Source organism: Oncorhynchus keta, chromosome 26 (assembly GCF_023373465.1).
Source record: "Oncorhynchus keta strain PuntledgeMale-10-30-2019 chromosome 26, Oket_V2, whole genome shotgun sequence".
Lineage (NCBI taxonomy): Eukaryota > Metazoa > Chordata > Actinopteri > Salmoniformes > Salmonidae > Oncorhynchus > Oncorhynchus keta.
In genome coordinates, this window is record NC_068446.1 from 35,822,963 (window position 1) to 35,845,082 (window position 22,120).

At 41.9% G+C, this 22,120-nt stretch overlaps 1 protein-coding gene across 3 annotated transcripts in view; it reads right to left on the reverse strand.

The window, feature by feature from the left end:
• Positions 1–5,944: 5,944 nt before the first annotated feature.
• The window catches only part of LOC118359322 (chemokine-like protein TAFA-5), a 118,147-nt gene continuing 101,971 nt past the window's right edge, over positions 5,945–22,120 (reverse strand). For 2 of the 3 annotated variants that reach the window (XR_004820637.2, XR_004820638.2), the window contains exons 3-5: positions 15,247–15,374; positions 9,254–9,388; positions 5,945–7,045 (exon numbers count right to left, since the gene is read on the reverse strand). Coding sequence is in view for 1 of the 3 variants with exons in the window: in XM_035737817.2 (XP_035593710.1) it covers positions 7,037–7,045; positions 15,247–15,374 (137 nt within the window). In the remaining 2 variants the exon portion in view is untranslated. The remainder of the gene's footprint in view (positions 7,046–9,253; positions 9,389–15,246; positions 15,375–22,120) is intronic. The other variant, XM_035737817.2, reaches the window with a different exon arrangement.

Sequence of the window (22,120 nt, forward strand, 5' to 3'; positions counted from 1 at the left end):
CTTCCTTTCTGAACCCGGTTTCAGGGAAAGCCAGCCCCTGCAATGCTTTCTTATCATGGATTGAATTGCCAGACCGGCTTGAAAAGACATTTAAAAAAAACGGAATAAATCCAAAATCCTGAGTTTGGTGTTTCAGCCCAATGGAAACCTTTCTTATCACAGACTGAATTGCTTGGTCCAGTATAACACTGAGGAATGGGTCTGGGGAAATGTAACTGCTCTCAAATTCACAAATGGAATACAAAGACATCTCTATAATATTGCACGAGTAATTCAACCCTGCTAGAGTCTCAGTAGAGAAATGAATGGAAATATGAAAACATAAGGTCAATCAATTAGTTACAAATATACAGTATTACCTAATGCACCCTAGAGCCATTCAACAATTCAGCTATTCAATAATCAAACACAGAAGCCCTAGCATACTTGATGGATTTGACTGGTGAGGAGGTAGGTGTGTTAGCAGACATGGTCACACACACACACACACACACACACACACACACACACACACACACACACACACACACACACACACACACACACACACACACACACACACACACACACACACACACACACACACACACACAGTTATTTTATTGCAGCTCTTTAATTATTTGTAACTTTTATGTTTTTTGTTGCTGTTTTCCTTTTTGCATACATTTTATGTAATTTTTTATTTATAGAATTTAAAAAAAATGTTTTATGTTTTATTTCTTTAGGTATTTTTTCTTAACTGTATTGTTGGTTAAGGGCTTGTAAGTAGGCATTTCACTGCAAGATCTACACCTGTTGTATTCAGCGCATGTGACAAATACAATTAGATTTGATTTGATTTGAATTACACTGGGCTAAACTACACTCCAATGTATTTTGTATTTTCAAAATACCGTAATTTGTATTTTGAAAATACGAAATACTATTCTATACCATTTTTTATAGCGGTTCCCATCTTGCGAACCCCAGCTGCTCCTGAGTGGCACAGCGGTCTAAGGCACTGCATCTCAGTGCTAGAGGTGTCACTACAGACACCCTGGTTTGAATCCAGGCTGTATCACAACTGGCCATGATTGGGAGTCCCGTCGGCCGTCATCGTAAATAAGACTGACTTGCCTAGTATGCAGGGTGAATGATAGCACTATGGTGTGATAAGAGGGTCTGCTAATTGAACTAAATATAAATGTATACGTAAAAATGTTGATAAATACTTTGTTGAGGGAAAATGTGCTTGATACGATTGTGAGAGGTTGTTGTCTTACCTAGCTGTCTGAAGATGAATGCATGGATAAAAGTGTCTGATAAATGACAAAAATGGAAATATAAAAATGTACGATTGCAAAGCACGCTGAGTATTATAATAATGAGTTCCGTCCCAAAACAAGGCCAATAATAATACCCAGTGTGCTTTGCAGTTCATTTTGTTATGTTAATTTTCACATATACACTGTTAGTCATTTAGCAGACACTCTTCTCCAGAGTGACTTGCTCAACTAAGGTAGATAAACAGGAACATATCACAGTCATAGCAAGAAAAACTTTTTAGTAACCGTTACTGAGAATGTTGTTGCAATCATGCTGGGTACTTGCAAAGGAATAAAAAATTAACTGGATATTCATAGTTCAATTTTATACATTGATCTTTGTGGTGTTTTATAATTGCATTTTTGCCCATCCCTGCACACACCATATGCCAGGTTACTGCTGCAGTGATGGTAGCGTGGCCGGTTGTGGCTGTGTAATAAGAGCTAATGTATGCAGGCTGTTAGTGATGTTAAATGGACCTTGACGCCTGGCTGACACAGGCAGATCTCCTCTGAGCCCATGGAGGATGAGGGCGAAGAGGAGGATGAGTGAAGGACGAGACTGGGGTGACTCACGAGGAAAGAGGAAGAGAAATGGAAAAACAAGAGGTCCGGGAGAAGAGGGCACTAAAATCTGTCCATAGAAGTAATCTACCAAGCAGCTACAATTACATGGTTTATCATCGCTTGGTAATTTGCAAAAATGTAGGTGAATGAATAAACATGTTTTATTTTATTTTTGAGTTGTGCATTATCTGCTATGTAGTTTTATTTTTTTATGGTTTTGTGTTTTGCCATTTCGCTGACCCGTTTTGCATAGGTCAACAGGTCAAAGATAAAACACTACATATTGACACACTAACGACACCAAAGGGACTTTGTAGTGTTTCCATGTTTTCTCCCCGACATTTTTTCGCCTGAAGGAAAATAATAGCTGCCGTAGCCGTACGGGGAAGCAGCTGTGGAAGGTATATTGCATATTGATTGTACTTTCTCCATTGCAAGAACAGTAAAACATTCCATATTGTATGTAATTCAAGCAACAATGTACAATGTGACAATTAGATTGAAAGATCATGTTACAGTATGTATCAATCAAATGAAAACATCAGGATTTGTGTCTGATGTGTTTGGTTGATCTCTGTAACGCGGTTCTTTCCTTGGTGGAGGACCTAAAGACAGAGATGAGAAAAATGGTCTGTCACTTTGTTACAGCACAGTCAACCAAAGGTTTCAAGGATTAAACAGAAATAACTTTACACCATATTATGGTGTTTCAATTGGTCAGGCCTTTTTTATGTGGACTTCATCGCAAATAGAAAATCAGTGTTGTGTTGGAGGAAGATACAGATTGAAGAGAGTCCAAAGTATCACTGAAGAGTTACAGATTGCGGCGCTAAAATTTTTAAGGTAATTTCCAATGCAGCGTTTCCCGGGAATGTAGTCTCCACTAACACGGGAACATCGTGTTTACATTTCAATCACACTAACGTTGAACTTCAGTGATACGCCTTTCATTCTTCTTTCTCTCTCTCTATCTCACACACACACACACACACACACACACACACACACACACACACACACACACACACACACACACACACACACACACACACACACACACACACACACACACACACACACACACACACAGCGTTAGTTTTTATGAACATTAATCCATGACCCATTTGATATGCCTTTAGAGTAGGAGTGGGCAATCATTTTGGCTCGAGGATCAGCATTCAATGGAGGGCTGCACAGACGTTTTGGGGGACCTATTTAAAAAGAATCAATATCAATTTTGCAGGAGAGAAAAAAATGCAGTTGAAAATATCCATTATAATTTCTACATATTTTCTATCTAGTTTTAGACGTTCAAGCGTGGCGTGGAGTGTTTTTCAACCCAAAATAAAAATGTCCCTCCCTCCTAAAAATTTATGAATATAGATTTAATGGGCCACCCCTGCTTTAGAGTATTAGAAAGGAGCCCATCTTGCCATCATTTTACCTGAAAAATCCATAGCTTGAGGAAACCCCACATGATTATTTTAATACCCAAATTAAATATGTAGAGGCATGACTTCTATAACACATTTGCCTCCAGGATACCAGCAGGTTATTGGAATTCAATCAAGGGGAATTAAATATGTCAGCCACCTTGTTAGGCAGCCATTACATAAAGCAACTTCATGCCATTTTCTTCTCCAGGCTATTTGCTGATCCTGAGGAAATCCATGATAAAACACAACTGTACAAATTGATTGCTGGTAGCTATCATTTATGCAGAAAATACTTACTGAGTACATTCATTGTACAAATATTGGCTGAAGAGGGTTGATGGTAAAATTGGTTAAAGGGAAGGATATTGTTTCTTGGAACACCTGATATCAATACACTCACCTTTTAAGGGGTCTACTCTAGAACGGAGGTTAAAAAAGCCACTGTCTCCGTGGTCGATTTTGTGCAAAGCCAAGGTGAAGTACATTCAAGTACATTCTAAAATCACATACATTTTGCAAGATAGAATGTATACATTAACCTACTGTCAACTACTTTTGGTGTATTTCTATGACTTAGCTTTTGTTTAAAATACAGTATATTTATTACCAAATACCTTAAACCAAAATGGCATAACGACTTTCAGAAGCATAATTCATTTTTACTCTCAGTTTAAGTGTGTTAATAGTACTGTAGGTCCAAAAACTAGGCCAGAATAAATTTGATAAATAAAAGCGGACAATATAATAAATCCACAGCCTCTGAGACTAAAGTCCTACATTTGAACCATTCTGTATTTTTTGTGTTTTCAAACACCTCATAACTGTTCTAATAACTTAATATGTTCACACACAGTCAGGTCCAACATTAATGGCACCCTTGATAAATGCATCTTTCTTGCGATGTAAGACCCAACACTGGTGTGCGTGGCCGAAGAGCTCTATTTTCATGTCATCTGACCCTAGCACAGGTTCCAATCCAAGTGCCTGTGCCGTTTAGAAAACTCTTGGCATTTACATTTGTTGGATGACATGATAATTGAGCTCTTTGGCCACAGACACCAGTGGTGGCACATGCAGAAAGAACCCCATACCTACTTTTAAATATAGTCATGGATCTTTGATGTGGGGTCAACGGCATCATGAATTTTACCTAGTACCAGGACATTTTTGCCAAAAACCTGGTTGCCTCTGCCGGGAGGCTGAAACTTGGCCGCAAGTGGATCTTCCAGAAAGACAATCACCCCAAGCACACATCAAAATCCACACAAAAATATTAGTTAGCACAGACAAAGGATATCAAGGATCTGGAAAGATTCTGTATGGAGGAATGGTCTAAGATCCCTCCCAATGTGTTCTCCAATCTCAAAAGCATTTTATAAAAAGGCTCATTGCCATTAACCTCGAAATGTGAGGTATTGAAAGACATTGAAAACCAGGTTGCCAACAATTATGATCTTATAAAGATATATATATTACTTGTTTAACAAATTCTCTTTCTCTGAGCAATTGCGTTTAGTATTACGTAATATAATTTCCCAAATAATATTAGAAATATTTATTTTATGCAGTGATGTTTCTCATCGTTATCAAGGGTGTCACAGTATATGATGTTCTGTTTATTTAAAAATAAATACATTTTTTGGAGCTTAGTATTTTTATTATTTGTTTTTTGCTCACAAATTTTGGACCCGACTGTATGTCATATGGAAATACTCTATGCAAGTGATTTGATATCCTCTTTGATGTCATTTTACTTTGATGGCACAAATGCATTTAAATGGCCATGTGTGAACAGCATCTAAAGAGCATGATACTCATGTCTTCCAGACTCAAAATCTACAGGAAATATTGTGAAAGTAGACCATGTGTAGTCTGTATATTATTGATACTTTTTCACTAATTATACCTATTAGCCACATCGATGCAACCGGATTATGTTGACAAAGTCAGTTGAAATAAGGAGGAAATAATTAGTTAAATCCATGTTTGTCTAGAGATGTTACTGTAGGATGATATGTTGTAAATCAATGTTCACCTATGTATATGATATTCCCATGAAGTCTCTCTGATATAAAGTAAAATCTTTACAGAATCCCAGAGAAAACTTGCATTGAGACTACAGACAGTGGTAGAAGTTGTGTTTAAATTGGCCCACAATAGAGTACGTATTTGCCACTCATTGATCCAATACTCCAATGCTGTGGCATAATCCCACCATTGGGTTGAACTACTAACAGGACGTTCATACTGCTCGCGACCTTCCGTACCATGTTGCTGAAATTATCCTAGTGTGTTTCTTCTGAACAGCATGCAAAACAGCATGTTGGTGGTAGCCTAACCAGCAGTGTCGAAGTTCGCTAGTGCGAGAGCTTCTCTCCCCCATTGGCTATTTCAAAAGTAGCCTCATCACTTTCTGAGCTTTGGTTGCAAACTGTCGTCGCCAATGAGTAACTCAATAAATGTCTCCCCCTTCCATTGAAAATGGCAGTAGCTTGGTCATTGAATGTAGTTTAAGTGGTTTGAAAAGTACAACCCCAAATTGTGCAACATTTCCACAAAGGTTATTGGAGAGGGGCTATAAAAGTAGAACACTTGGAACACGTAGAACATATAACCTTTCAGAAATTGGCTCTGTACTATGATCTGAATGCTTTAATTCTGTTCTTTCTTCAATTCATGTTAAATAATTGACTTTTTATGATGAAAAAACTTGTTCAAATGAACAAGAGACCAGTAGGTTAAGGACATAGCTCATTGCCAATCATAAACTGTGGATACACAATGTGACCACATTTTCAGTGTTAAATAAGGTTTTCTACAAAGATACAACATATAAAACTGTTAAATATATAACTTTAGGCTTTTGAAAATACATTTAATGTTTCTTTACCCCAAACAGATATGATGTATTTACTATTTTCCTCCTATTCTTTACTGGTGAGAAATGATTTGTTTCTTTCACTATAACCAGTCATGCTGACTGCAAATTGTCCAAATATAGCAATTGAAAATGTATATCTGATTTAATGTATGTTCAAAATAGAGCAGTGAGTATACAAGTACAGTTTAGTAGTCCAAGAGATACATCATTGACGAATTACACAACGTCCCTTGACTTTTTCCATTCAGTATTCGTCATTCATTTGTACACATTTACTCTGCACAACACATCACTTTTATCACCATGTGTACATTTGTGGGTATGTCTAGAGTCTGTAATATGGTGAGAGGGAATATGGGATTGCATGTTTCATCAACTTGGAAAAGTCTCTAAACCCTTCATCCCGAAGTCCACTGTGTCTCCAAAATATGGAGCAGTCGGCTATCTTTTTCTTTGGTCTGTAAAATCACTACAGAGGAGTTGCCAAGCATAAACTCCAAAATAAACATTTTGTCCCGTGTCTCCAAAGTCTAGGTTGGGTCAGATCCAGAAGTTCATGACGACACACATCAGAATTCTCCAAACTCAACTGAAAAATAAGTTCTGTCTCCCAAGGAATAATAGAGCATTGCAGAGTCCATATGTTCCATGTTAAGCTCCAACTCCTGTATTTGGAGTCCGGGCCTTTGGCAACGTAGGTTCTACGTGGCTTCACGCTGCTGCACAGAACAATAGAAGGACAGCTGATGATAAGACGACGTATGCTCCACAGAGGCGGTGACGATGGACTATGGGAAGCAGCTCACACACCATCCCCTCTCTCTCGGGAGCGTCTGTCCCCGCCATCATCAGGAGACCTGGGAATCGATAGGAACACAACAGCCGTCAGGGGAGAAGAGGATGCAGGACGACATGCGACATCTGGCTCTGAGAGCCCTTCTGCTTGTGTAAGCCATGTATTTATGGTGACGGCCACCGTCGATAAAATGGCAAGCCTATCACTTCAGGGGACTCAATGCAGCATGTTATGTGTGATTCAGAAAACATTGGGGTTTGACATCAGGAGTCTGAATGTTTTGAGCTGCAGATTATCCCCCCCCCTCCCTATCTTTTGCTCCCCCTCTCTCTCCCCCCTCTCTCTTTCCCCCTCTCCCCCTCTCTCTGTCACAAACACTTAAAGATTAACAATACTTTTTTCCATATCCATGTCTTGTGTTCTATAGATAAAATTGCACAGAATGTTCTTTATTCTCCGACTGTATCACGTTCATTTCAGTTAATGAACTCGCTCTAATGATGCCAAGGTGTTGCTCAAGTTGAGATTAGACACGCACAAGATGTAAATGAGGTGACGAATACAGTGGCGTGAGGCAGACCTCGCTGTCTGACTGAGCCTTCATTCAATTGAATACCATCACTTTCGATGACCCAACAGTACAGGGGTTAAAGAGTGTGACAGATCTTCTCCATACACAGATAGATTTTTAAATGTAATCAGAGTTGTTTCGAATTCTCTGCGACTTGACACAGCCCTTAATGTACAAAAGATAGTGTGGGGCTCCACACTGCCCTCTAGCCATTTGGTTATGCTAAAAATAATGACAACATCATAGATGAAATGACAAAGTGAAGCAAAATGTCTTCCCTGCGCATTCACAAAGCAATTTAACTGAAGTATGCCTTAGTGCCCTGCATAAGTCACTGCCCCCACACTTACAATACAATGTCATGCAGGCGTCATGTTTCCTACCTCATTGCAATAGAGGGCACAGTATAGAGGTCATTCTTGCTATATTGATGACTGACACCTCCCCTTGCATCTCAACCACGTGTTACAAACCCTGATATCAAATGAACTCACGTATATTCTTCAACACTATATTGACTGTATATTTTGTGTTGACTGTACTGTAGTTGTAAGTCATTCTCATTGTCCTGCATATTTAATGCCCTTTAAGCTGTGCATGATGTTAGAAACATTATTTCCCCAATTGGACAATAAAATCAGGAGACACACATTATCAAAAATGACCTCACAAGTAAATATTACCTGACAGAAATCCACAAGCAGACTACAAACAATTATAAACTGGGTGGTTCGAGCCCTGAATGCTGATTGGCTGACAGCCATGGTATATCAGACTGTATAGCATGGGTATGACAAAACATTTATTTTACTGCTCTAATTACATTGGTAACAAGTTTATAATAGCAGTTTATAATAGCAATAAGACACCACGGCTAAGGGCTGTATCCAGGCACTCCGTGTTGCATCGTGGCTAAGAACAGTCCGTAGTTCTGAATAGGCCATATACCACACCACTCAGCCTTTATGCTTAAATATACCATGGTTGGTTTTCTTTAGCCATAGATTCATTTGCCTGCTTCAATCCAAATTAGACTACAGTGGAAATCATGCGTAGCACAGACTATAGAAAGATGGCACGACAAAGGCAGACAGTATATCAAAGCTTTCTCTAAAAATTAACAACGGAAGACAATATGGGCAGGGAAAATATTTGTGTTCCTTAAAGGGCAGTGTCGTAGTCAATTCCAGGTGAAGCCTTTGAACAAGTGCACCTTTGGGGCGAGTATGCATTGAATAATTCATAACCGTCTTGTAACTAACTGTCTTGTACATCTGTAATAGGAATTCCAAAGCAGAGGCAAAACAGTACGGCAAGGCCAATGAACCTGGGTTCTAAGACCTTTATTTTGGCCCACTGCCAATTGAATCTCCCCTGTATTATTGACTCAAGCTAATTAAACAGGGATCAAATATAAATGTATCTATCATTACAGATATCATTAATGTCATTAATGTCAACATTTCATCGGATGCTGTTCAAATCAAATCAAATTGTATTGGTCACATACACATATTTAGCAGATGCTATTGCGGGTGTAGCAAAATGCTTGTGCTTAGGAGTTAGAAGCAGATCTGCCATGTCTGTCGGCGTCATCTTGCCCAACATCATTACGGAAGAGAAAACAAGTGTGTCATTTGCCATCACAAAGGAGTAATCATGCATATGACATTTAGGGGAAACAGAATTCATCTGTACCTTGCTGTGTCGCTCTAGCCTGCCAGGATCTGCAGTTTGTTGTTTCCCTCCTGTCTGTCCTTGAAAAGTGGTTGACTTTTGCTGTCTGTCTGGCTGGCAAGGCGTTGTGTTTTTGTGTGTGTGTCGTCATAGGGCCTGAAATCACAGGGAGCGTTTCATGCATTTTTTGGTCATACAAAAAAGGTGCTATCTAGAAGCTTAAATGGTTCTTCGGCTGTCCCCATAGAAGAACCCTTTGAAGAACTCCCTTGGGTTCCATGTAGAACATTCTAAAAGAGTTCTACCTGTAACCAAAAAGGGTTCTCCTATGGACAGCCGCAGAACCAATTTGGAACCCCTTTTTTAAAGTGTATGCATAGGGATAAAGCATGCATGGTCTTATACTAAATGAAGAGTGATGCTACATTTTCTTTGGTTAGATAAAACACTTTTTTTGAGCTGTGAAAATGTATACTCGGGTTCAAAATGTCAATATAATAACGTGTAACTTAACTGTGTAGCAATTGAAACATTCTCTTTTGCGGTGCTACACCTATATCGTGTCTCCAGGAATTCCCAGTTATTTGTTTTGATAGAAAAATGATTCGATTTTTGATTGCCCAATGTATAGATACTCATGGCAATGTAGCATAGCGAGCACAGGACAAAGCATAGTGATGTCTGGAAGCATGAGGCAATGACGGCACAACCAGTGGAATACGGGGATACATCCTAAATGCATAAGGATACAGCAATGTTGATACAGACAATACAGATGAAAGGTGAACCATATGCTCAAGACCAAATAGGATTAGTCAACAGAAATTCAATGAGCGACACAGTTATTAACGCATTGGAAGTAATTCTGAGGAATAAAGTTGTTGTTTCCCGCAGTTAGATAGGGAAAATAGTGTTGACATTGGGAAAATGCTGAGATGAGGTTATCGCTGCCTCTTATGTTTTGACCTATGGCCAGTCTATATAGCATTTCACCTCCATAATGCTTAATGTTAGGATTGGTGATGGGTAGGCAGATCCTACAACCTTGAGTCATTCTGCACTGTTTTCAGACGAACAGCTGTCCCCTCCATGGTGATTGTGTTCGAACTGTGATTTGATTGGTCCTGGTAAAGCCTGGCTGCCCAATGGGATCAATTAGGGAAAGAGAATCAGCTCCACCACAGCCCAGTCTATCTGTCTTCTTATAGATCTCTGTACTGTCCACTCATGCATTCCCCCAATCGGAAGAGCTGGGCACGCACACGCACACACACTCTAATATAGTTCATGTCAATAGTCTTTATTAAAAATGTGTTGCATACATAGGGAAAGAGTTGTGGTCCTGACAGTACATGAAAATGAACCATAACTTCCTTGTCTCTGTCTCTTCACATTGACTGTCCATGCCAGCTGCCAAATATGACTGATTACAGTAATCTCATTCCTCAGTGTTAATGATGATGTACCACAGAATGTTCATTTTTAGTCTGCCACACAGTAAAGAGAGAGGTAATAACCGATGAGCTTTATCATATAATTAAGAACTTTCACTGCATCTAGAAATTGAGTGTGAATGTGAATACGGGATGGCAATAACCGCTTTTTGGGTTTTAATAAAATGGATGTTGTTATCTGTCATCATTTTTTTGCGATAAATAATCCTGCTAAAATTAATTGGAAAACAAAAGGGGCTGTGTTTCTTGCGTTTGCACATAATTAAGTTTTGGTAAAAAAATAAATAAAAGGAATTTGTTTTGAGAGCAAAACAAGATGAGATTTGATTGAGTTAAACAGGCAAGCAATTGGCAAATATCTCAAAGCAACAAAAAACGAGCATGTTCGTGCGTTAGACTGTATCAGCTCTGCCTTATTCTTTGTTGAGCCAAACCTTCTGGTCCAATGCTTTAGCTGATCGTCATATGCAAAGATATTTTGGGCAGGGTCGCAGGTAATGATTGGGGACATTGCCCCGTGTAGGGTGCTGTCTTTCGGGTGGGACTTTAAAATGAGTGTCCTGACTCTCTGTGGTCACTAAAAATCCCACGGCACTTATCCTAAGAGTATGGGTGTTAACCCCGGTGTCCTGGCTAAATTCCCAATCTGGCCCTCATACCATCACGGTCCCCTAATCATCCCCAGCTTCCAATTACAATTGGCTCACTCACCCCCCATCCACTCCATTGTAACTATTCCCCACGTTGATGCTGTAAATGAGAATGTGTTCTCAGTATAATTATTGGTAAAATAAGGGTAAGAAAAAATAGTTGTTCTAGCAACTGCATAATGCTAGCTAACATAATTGTAGCTCGCACAACATGTATAGCTGATGTGTAAGGTACTTTCACTTGAAACGTGATTTTGTGACATTACATCTCATGGACAATATCTAAACATGTCAACACAAGTGTGTTAATTCAGGTCAAGACTAGAGTATGTGCAGTAAGGCCAGTTTCATATGAATTGGGCTTGCTAGCTGCATACCTGCCTGTGTCAACAATGTCTGTGATTAGATTGTGTGGCTGAAGGTATTTATTGAATCAGGATAAGGCCTGCTCTACTCCTCGCCCTTAATGCTCAAAAAAAGTCTAGACAGACGATGACAGCGAGCCTAGACTGCCTGGCATGACAATGAATGACAAAAGACTGAAGCATAGACTACACAGATATGTGAAGAACATCCACTGCCTCTAAATCATTCTGCTACTTGGAAAATGGGCTTCCATTTCTCTTACCAGCTTGAAGCTTATAAGATGGGAATATTATGTTAAACATGCTGTAATATTGGTGTTCAAATGATCCATGCATTTATATAGCAAAAAGGCTAATTCCTCTGCTATTGATAGACTATTATGCTGCCAGAAAAGAACCAGATATCGTGAGTTGATTTGACTGGTGACTATCAACTTCCCCTCTACTTCCTCTCTCCGCACTCTCGCTGCCTCTCTTTCCTTCTTTCTTTCTGAATCCCTTTCCCTCTCTCTCAGTAATAGTTTCATGCAGGGAAGAACAGACTCTCCCAATGTTAAATTTGTCCAATTACATTGCACCATTTTAGATGCCCATGACACAATATCCAGGTACAAGCACAAGGAATTTGGTTTGAACATGATACTAAGTCTGCGCATGATTCAGCATCCACTGAATGACATAATATATTGGCATACTGTCAGGAACATTACATCAGGGGATACAAAAAAGCCAAGAGACAGAGATACAACAAGAAAGTCGAAATCATGCTTGTTAATCTTAGGTAAAGCAAAAGATGGATCCGTAAAATAAATATGGAAATTGAATTGAAGAATATGAAGACGTGCTTAAGGGCGGCCTATATGAGAATGTTTGGACATTTTAAGAAGATCAGTTTAATGAGTCTAATATTATAACTTTCACACTGTAAAATGCATTTTTATATACATTACATTAGCATGCTGTAAAAAGTATACTGAGGCTGTAATATTCAACTTTATAGTCTTATAAAAAAAACAGAGTGACTTTTATACACATTAAGCTGCACATATTTGGCAATCATGTACTAAGCTATATGTTAGACCTGTTCACCAGGTTATTGATTATCAGGTGTTACCATGGGACAGAATCGGAAGCCTGCACATCCAGTGGCTCTCCATGACCAGAGTTAGAGAACGATGGCGCATCTCAATGATATCGAAAGAAGTCAAAATGCTCAAGTTTTAAGTATGGAGAAAACACAAACTTATTTCATGAATTAGAAATCAGTAATGCCTCATTGTGTACTACTTAGTACTGTATAAAATATAAATACATAATCCAATACATGTGGTAACATGCCTAAACATTTTGTAATTGTGTTAATGTCCTGCATGTGATTATAAAATGTAAAAAAGCACTCAAGCCCAATCCATAGTTTTGAGACCATCCGTAGACAATGCCCTCGGATGAAAATGTCACTGGTTACTGTGACTTGCACAATAGTTTTTACTTTTTAGTCTGGGGCAAAGGATTTCAACATAATTGAGTCAAATGTATTCTATAACAACATCTGAATTCATTAGTTTCTGTGTAGTCAGCCACGGCAGGGCTTAACTTTGGAGGTCTGTGTTGTTAAGTTAGGGAAAAAAAGGCTTGTTTTCTTTTCCCTACTAAAGCTTTTATGGTTACAGAGCAGAATCCCTTAGCATCGGACACAATTGGCACAAAATGGAGTCTGCCACCGCAATACAGGAGATGGCTCTAACGGTCTACCAAGAGACACCTGTTATTTTAGACAGAATTTACAGGGTTAGTAGCTCCCTTGGCCCCTGTCTATCTTTAAAACAAGCCCCATTGAAAGCAATGGCGCCTGAACAGAGGGTTTCTGCACATAAAATGCTGGACTTTCAAAGCGATGCTTGGGTTGACAGGTTTCATTATTCAGTACCTAGACTGACAGCCCACCAGCCTCCTGTCTCAGGCCGCCAACCACGGCACTGAAAGCCTGAGCATGCATGACTACCCCTCACACTTCAAGACACTTCTGGAGGGAAATTCAGAGAATTCTACCTGATTCTTTGTGATGTAGAAGACTATCACAGGTGTTTATGATAGTCAGAAGACCTCTATAGGATCTGTATGTTAGCAGGATGTGTATGTTAGCTGCTATTGATAATGGAGAGAAGTACGCAACCTTAATGCAATGACACATTTGTAAATCATAAGCTTTTAGTTAATGCCTTATCTTTGTATGAATGCTAACAATAAGCTATTAGGTTGATGAGCTGCAGTGCATGTGTTCTGTAAACGCTTTATGGCGTAGATATAAATGAACAACCTTTCTGCCCCATTTATGAACATCAGACTACATGCCAATGATGGGGATGTAAATGAATGTAGCAGAATGACCCTATTGAAATGGAGCTCCTTGATCACCGCTGAAATGGATGCCCTGACAAGAGAGCGACAGAAGTACCATTCAGGGAGTGGCATTAAGTGTGCATGAGTGAGAATTATTTAATCAACACACTTAAGCTTTGGTTTCCTTTCTGTTGTCACATGAAGACACACAAAAAAACACATTGAAATAGCTAGATGGTGCAGCCATACAAAAAGTTAATCACATCAGTCACTGACCACATAGACATATGTGACAAAGACTCATTCAATTGAGTTATCCTGAAAATGACTAGTGGACAGGGGTTAAGGCAGGCCTCTGGACAGGTGTTAAGGCAGGCCTCTGGACAGGTGTCAAGGCAGGCCTCTGGACAAGTGTTAAGGCAGGCCTCTGGACGAGTGTTAAGACAGGCCTCTGGACAGGTGTTAAGGCAGGCCTCTGGACAGGTGTTAAGACAGGCCTCTGGACAAGTGTTAAGGCAGGCCTCTGGACAAGTGTTAAGACAGGCCTCTGGACAGGTGAGAAGGCAGGCCTCTGGACAAGTGTTAAGGCAGGCCTCTGGACAAGTGTTAAGGCAGGCCTCTGGACAAGTGTTAAGACAGGTCTCTGGACAAGTGTTAAGACAGGTCTCTGAACAGGTCTTATGACAGGTCTCTGGACAGGTCTTATGACAGGTCTCTGGACAGGTCTTATGACAGGTCTCTGGACAGGTCTCTGGACAGGTCTTATGACAGGTCCCTGGACAGGTCTTAAGACAGGTCTCTGGACAGGTCTTAAGACAGGTCTCTGGACAGGTCTTATGACAGGTCTCTGGACACGTCTTATGACAGGTCTCTGGACACGTCTTATGACATGTTTCTGGACACGTCTTATGGCAGGTCTTATGAGAGGTCTCTGGACAGGTCTTATGACAGGTCTCTGGACACGTCTTATGGCAGGTCTCTGGACACATCTTATGGCAGGTCTTATGACAGGTCTCTGGACAGGTCTCTGGAGACATCTTATGACAGGTCTCTGGACAGGTCTTATGACAGGTCTCTGGACAGGTCTTATGAGAGGTCTCTGGACAGGTGTTAAGACAGGTCTCTGGACAGGTGTTATGACTACGAACTCTGGACACTTTAACTGTGACAGATTGTGGTCACGAGGCTTGGCAGTCTTGTCTTACCGTGGTGGTCTTCACCCGGCCCCCTGGCTGTGTGCAGGTCCAGCCCGAGTGGTTTACTAAGAGGTCACAGCCCTCGTCATCCAAGCAAGGCGTCATCTCACACCACTGCCGGCTTCTCACAATGAGAGCTGTGGGGAGAGGAGAGAAAGAGGGATGGTTAACTATCGCCGAATCTATCAAACTAATGAAAAAAAAGCCTGTGGACAGACAGGGACACAGATAGAGACAGAGGGGAGAGAGAGAAAGAGATAGAGACGAAGAGAGTTAGTGAGTGAGTGAGCAAGAGAGAGAGAGAGAGACGGAGAGTAGTGAGAGAGAGTGAGAAGGAGAGGAAAGTGATAAACATGGGAGAACATGTAGGATTTGCAGCACAGGGATGGAGAGGGGACATGTTATGAAAGACCATTGATCATTGAGCTTATGAAGCAGGAACGCTCTAATGGTCAGCACACTGCTGTATACCATCTGATCGCGGGTTGTTATAATTCACAGCCCACTGGAGGGAACAACCAATGCCTGCGCTTAGATTTCACGATGCAAGGCTCTCTCGACCTTATCAAACCATACTCTTTGATGGAACAAAGTGAATGGTATGTATGTGTGTGTGCGTACATGTGTGTGTATGTGTCTGTGTGTGTGAGAGAGACACCTGCTCAACACTGGAGATTGCAGCCCTCCACAATACCACATTTTGGGAAAGAGTGTGTGTTCAGGTGTTATTAAACCCCATTCCTGTACATTAGCACACTCAGAGGTTAAACAACACACAGCAAGGGTAACCACAACCACAAAGACTACAGGAAAATAAAAATGCCTGAATAAAACACGCCAAATTAATAATTAGATCTGTGATTATGAAACAGAACATTTTAGCTGTACAAAGAGCCTTCTCCTCTTGAAGTAGACCTGTTTTTATACTTGATCATACACATGTCTATTTATAAGAAACTAGGGCATTCGCACTATCATTTGCATATCATGACATCCCAATTGGCCCTCAGAGAGAGAGAGGGGGAAAGGGAGAAAGAGAGAGAGAGTTGCATATATAGGTCCAGGGGAAAATGATAATTGAGCAGAATATAGCTTCTAACAAACAAAAACTAAAGTATGCAAATGGTGGCACGTACAGCATCAGGGAAAAAAGGAGTCACCTTTGCACATAAATAAGTTGTATGTGGTGTGTTTACGGACATATTCAATCAATCCTTATCTCAGTCTGCTGTTCCCACATGCTTCAAGAGAGCCACCATTGTTCCTGTACCCTAGAAAGCAAAGGTAACGGAGCTGAACGACTACCGCCCCGTAGCACTCACTTCCGTCATCATGAAGTGCTTTGAGAGACTAGTCAAGGACCATATCACCTCCACCCTACCTGACACCCTAGACCCACTCCAATTTGCTTACCGCCCCAATAGGTCCACAGACGACGCAATCGCAACCACACTGCACACTGCCCTAACCCATCTGGACAAGAGGAATACCTACGTGAGAATGCTGTTAATCGACTACAACTCAGCATTTAACAACATAATACCCTCCAAACTCGTCATCAAGCTCGAGACCCTGGGTCTCAACCCCGTCCTGTGCAACTGGGTACTGGACTTCCTGGCAGGCCGCCCCCAGGTGGTGAGGGTAGGTAACAACATCTCCACCCCGCTGATCCTCAAAACTGGGGCCCCACAAGGGTGTGTTCTGAGCCCTCTCCTGTACTCCCTGTTCACCCACTACTACCCGCCATGCACGCCTCCAACTCAATCATCAAGTTTGCAGACGACACTACAGTGGTAGGCTTGATTACCAACAACGACGAGACGGCCTACAGGGAGGAGGTGAGGGCCCTCGGAGTGTGGTGTCAGGAAAATAACCTCACACTCAACGTCAACTTAACAAAGGAGATGATTGTGGACTTCAGCACACAGCAGAGGGAGCACCCCCCTATCCACATCGATGGGACAGTAGTGGAGAGGGTAGTATGTTTTAAGTTCCTCGGCGTACACATCACGGACAAACTGAATTGGTCCACCCACACAGACAGCGTTGTGAAGAAGGCGCAGTAGCGCCTCTTCAACCTCAGCTTGTCACCAAAAGCACTCACAAACTTCTACAGATGCACAATCAAGAGCATCCTGTCGGGCTGTATCACCGCCTGGTATGGCAACTGCTCCGCCCACAACCGTAAGGCTCTCCAGAGGGTAGTGAGGCCTGCACAACGCATCATCGGGGGCAAACTACCTGCCCTCCAGGACACCTACACCACCCGATGTCACAGGAAGGCCATAAAGATCATCAAGGACAACAACCACCCGAGCCACTGCCTGTTCACCCCGCTATCATCCAGGAGGCGAGGTCAGTACAGGTGCATCAAAGCAGGGACCGTGAGACTGAAAAACAGCTTCTATCTCACCACTAACATTGAGTGGCTGCTGCCAACATACTGACTCAACTCAAGCCACTTTAATAATGGAAATTGATGGAAATGGATGTACAAATGTATCACGAGCCACTTTAAACAATGCCACTTAATATAATGTTTACATACCCTACATTACTCATCTCATATGTATATGTATATACTGTACTCTATATCCTGTACTGCATCTTGCCATCTTTATGTAATACATGTATCACTAGCCACTTTAAACTATGCCTATGCCGTTCTGTACCATCACTCATTTATATATCTTTATGTACATATTCTTTATCCCTTTACACTTGTGTGTATAATTCTTGTGGAATTGTTAGGTTAGATTACTCGTTAGTTATTACTGCATTGTCGGAACTAGAAGCACAAGCATTTCGCTACACTTGCATTAACATCTGCCAACCATGTGTATGTGGCAAATAACATTTGATTTCATTTGATTTAAAGCCAAGGGCAACATTATTGTGCTCACACAGTGAAAGGAAGAACACTGAATTATCACTACAAGCAGTGCAAACAAATCCATTGTACAAACTCAATTCAGTTACAGTAGATTCAAACTGTAATAGAAAGGTAAAATACATGTTTTCCTCAAACAGAGGATCTACTGTTGGTGCAACTGCCTATACCAAATTTGTTTCAATGTTGTCATGGGAACACCTGATGCCATATTTATCTGCATTTTTTTGATAATTGTTTAAAATATATGTTCAATCAATAGGCAGATTAACAGCATTGGACAAATAACAAAAACATTGTAAGAGCATGTCCACCAATTTTCTTAAACAGGACACATGTTGACCCCAGGAAGAGTAGCTGCTGCTTTCACTAATACCTAATGGGGATCCTAACAAAACCCCAAATACCAACACGTAATCACAAAAAAACTAGACACGGGTGAAGGGAAAAATAATGAACGTTAGAACTTTAAATGAAACAGATCCTTATAATTCACATCCCCGTCCACCTCAATTCATTTGAACTTTGCCAGGGATGCTGCAGGGATCCTTCTGGAAGTGAACCATTTGCATGGGGAGGCATTTGAATGCCAGAGATATGGATAACAAATTTAAAGGGAGAGGCCAAACCATTTATACTATACAAAACGCATTCAGGTACCCTGCACTAAATTCCTAGTGCGACCAGAGGATGGTATAGAAAATTAAATGGTATATGGACTGCTTAACAAGGTAATACATTCTCCTTTGGTGAAATTTTACAGTGATAACCTGTTAGCCTCAATTATCAATCTGAATTTCCGTTGAACAACACCATGGGACATGAGACCCTCTCAAAAATGGTCCTTAATTCAATTCTCCCATTTCCATATACCTTTATCTGATGTGGTAGGGGGTAGTGGAAGTGATAAGTATATCAATAACACCCAATCACCACGCTGCCCGCCTTCCCGAGGTCATTCCCACCTTCAGATAACAATCAATTCAAGTTATTGTTCTCCTTCATTATCCCACCATTAGCTGTGGCGGCCACTCAACTGAAACAGCTGGGGATCCAAAGGCAATCTCTGTTGTGGAATAATAATCATGAAAAGAAGAAGAAGAAACGTGGATGTAATCTACCTTACGTGAAGGTGTGTGTGTGTGTGAGAGTGCAGATGGAGCGGAGGTGGGCGTGGATGGGGGCACAGTTCATCTTGTGGAGATAAGACAGAAATAACATTATTACATCCACCAGTGGGGTAGTATGTCTGTGAAATAGCATATCACTGAGCCGTCAACAGCTGCCGCCCCGGGTGATAAATCCTGCTTAATATGGTGTGAAGCCGGGGGTCTGCCAAGATAGGGGCTGGGGCTGCTAATCTGCCCCAAGGACAGGACAGGGAATACAGAGAAAATACACCAGCTCGTTTCCTATACCTGTATATTTACTGCCTCTATACAATACCACAGTACAGAGGCTGTAAATGCAACATATTCATTTTGCAGCCTTTTCTGTAGGCAGCGATGGGCAGTATTTCTGTTAAATGTATTTGAAATATGTATTTCAAGTAACTTTATGTATTTTCTAACAAGATACTCTCGAGAGCTGTAATTTCTGTAATTTCTATAGTCTATATAGACTAACATGTACCACCGCACATTGACTCGGTGCCGGTGTAACAGTATAATTTTAAACCGTCCCCTCGCCCATACCCGGGCGCGAACCAGGGACCTTCTGCACACATCAACAACAGTCACCCACGAAGCATCGTTACCCATCGCTCCACAAAAGCCGCGGCTCTTGCAGAGCAAGGGGAACTACTACTTCAAGGTCTCAGAGCAAGTGACGTAACCGATTGAAACGCTATTTAGCGCGCACCGCTAACTAAGCTAGCCGTTTCACATCCGTTACACTCACCCCCCTTTTGACCTTCCTCCTTTTTCCGCAGCAACCAGTAATCTGGGTCAACAGCATCAATGTAACAGTATAATTTTAAACCGTCCCCTCGCCCATACCCGGGCGCGAACCAGGGACCTTCTGCACACATCAACAACAGTCACCCAGTGAAGCATCGTTACCCATCGCTCCACAAAAGCCGCGGCTCTTGCAGAGCAAGGGGAACTACTACTTCAAGGTCTCAGAGCAAGTGACGTAACCGATTGAAACGCTATTTAGCGCGCACCGCTAACTAAGCTAGCCGTTTCACATCCGTTACACCGGTCCCCCCTGTATATAGCCTAGTTATTGTTATGTCATTTTCTTGTGTTACTTTTGGATTTTTGGACTACATATTTTTTCACTTTAGTTTATTTAGTCAATATTTTCTTATCTCTATTACTTGAACTGCATTGTTGATTAAGGGCTTGTAAGTAAGCATTTCAAGGTAAGGTAGTATTTGGCGTATGTGACACATTTGATTTGAAGTGTCTTTTAAATGACAAAATGTAAATGGTAAAACATACACGTAAAACATGCCGAGTATTATACTAATGACCTCCGCCCCCAAAACAAGGCCAATAGTAATAGCTAGTGTGCTTTGCAGTTGTTCATTTTTACATTTAAATAAAAATGTTGGTCATTTATCAGATGCTCGTATGCAGAGCGAATTACAGGTAGTGCATTCAACTGAGGTAGTGTCACGTCCTGACCATAGAAAGCCTTTATTTTCTATGGTGGAGTAGGTCAGGGCGTGACTGCTGGATGTTCCAGTTTATTATTTCTATGTGTAGTCTAGTTTTTGTATTTCTATGTTGGCCTGGTATGGTTCCCAATCAGAGGCAGCTGTCTATCGTTGTCTCTGATTCGGGATCATATTTAGGCAGCCTTTTCCCACCTGTTGTTTGTGGGATCTTGTTTTTGTATTGTTGCTTTTGAGCCCTACAAGGCTGTACGTTTGTTTGCTAGTTTCTCTTTATTGTTTTGTTGCTGGTTCACATTTAAATACATTTTGATGAACCCAAATCCCGCTGCGCCTTGGTCTACCCATTTCGCGAGCGTTACAGAAGATCCCACCAACAACGGACCAAGCAGCGTGCACAGGAGGAAAGCCAGGAGTGGAGGACATCCTGGATGTGGGACGAGATTATGGCAGGAGACAGAAGCCTGCCATTGAAGCAGGAGGAAGCAGCAAGGGAAGGACAGCGACGACGCCAGGGTTCGCGACCACGACGCAAGCCAAAAAGACAGCCCGAAAAATGTTTTGGAGGAGGCACACAGAGTGGTCAGCGACGCGGAGGGGTGAGTCAGAGACCGAGGAGGAATATTGGGACAGATTGGGCGAGGAGTGGGCAGCGAAAGTTGAGGGAGTGAACCGGAGCCAACTCCCAGTACTCACAGTGGAGAGTGTGTGACCGGTCATGCACCATGTTTTGCGCATTCACAGCTGGTGCGTTCTGTGCCAGCTCCTTGCACTTGTCGTGTTAAAGTGGGTATCTGTCCAGGATGGGTTGTGCCGGCTCAGCACGCCTGGTCTCCAGTGCGCCTCCTCGGTCCAGGATATCTTTGCGCTGTATACCCAGTGCGCATTCACAGTCCGGTGCGTTGTGCCAGCTTCTCGCACTTGTTGTGCTAAAGTGACCCCACGCATCAGGCCTCCAGGGCGCCTCCCCAGTCCAGAGCTTCTGGCGACAGTTCCGCAGTCCGGAACCTCCAGAGACGGTCCACGGTCCGGAACCTCCAGAAACGGTCCACGGTCCGGAACCTCCAGAGACGGTCCACGGTCCGGAACATCCAGAGACGGTCCACGGTGCGGAACCTCCAGAGACGGTCCACGGTCTGGAACCTCCAGAGACGGTCCACGGTGCGGAACCTCCAGAGACGGTCCACGGTCTGGAACCTCCAGAGACGGTCCACGGTCCGGAACCTCCAGAAACGGTCCACGGTCCGGAACCTCCAGAGACGGTCCACGGTGCGGAACCTCCAGAGCCGGTCCACGGTCTGGAACCTCCAGAGACGGTCCACGGTCCGGAACCTCCAGAAACGGTCCACGGTCCGGAACCTCCAGAGACGGTC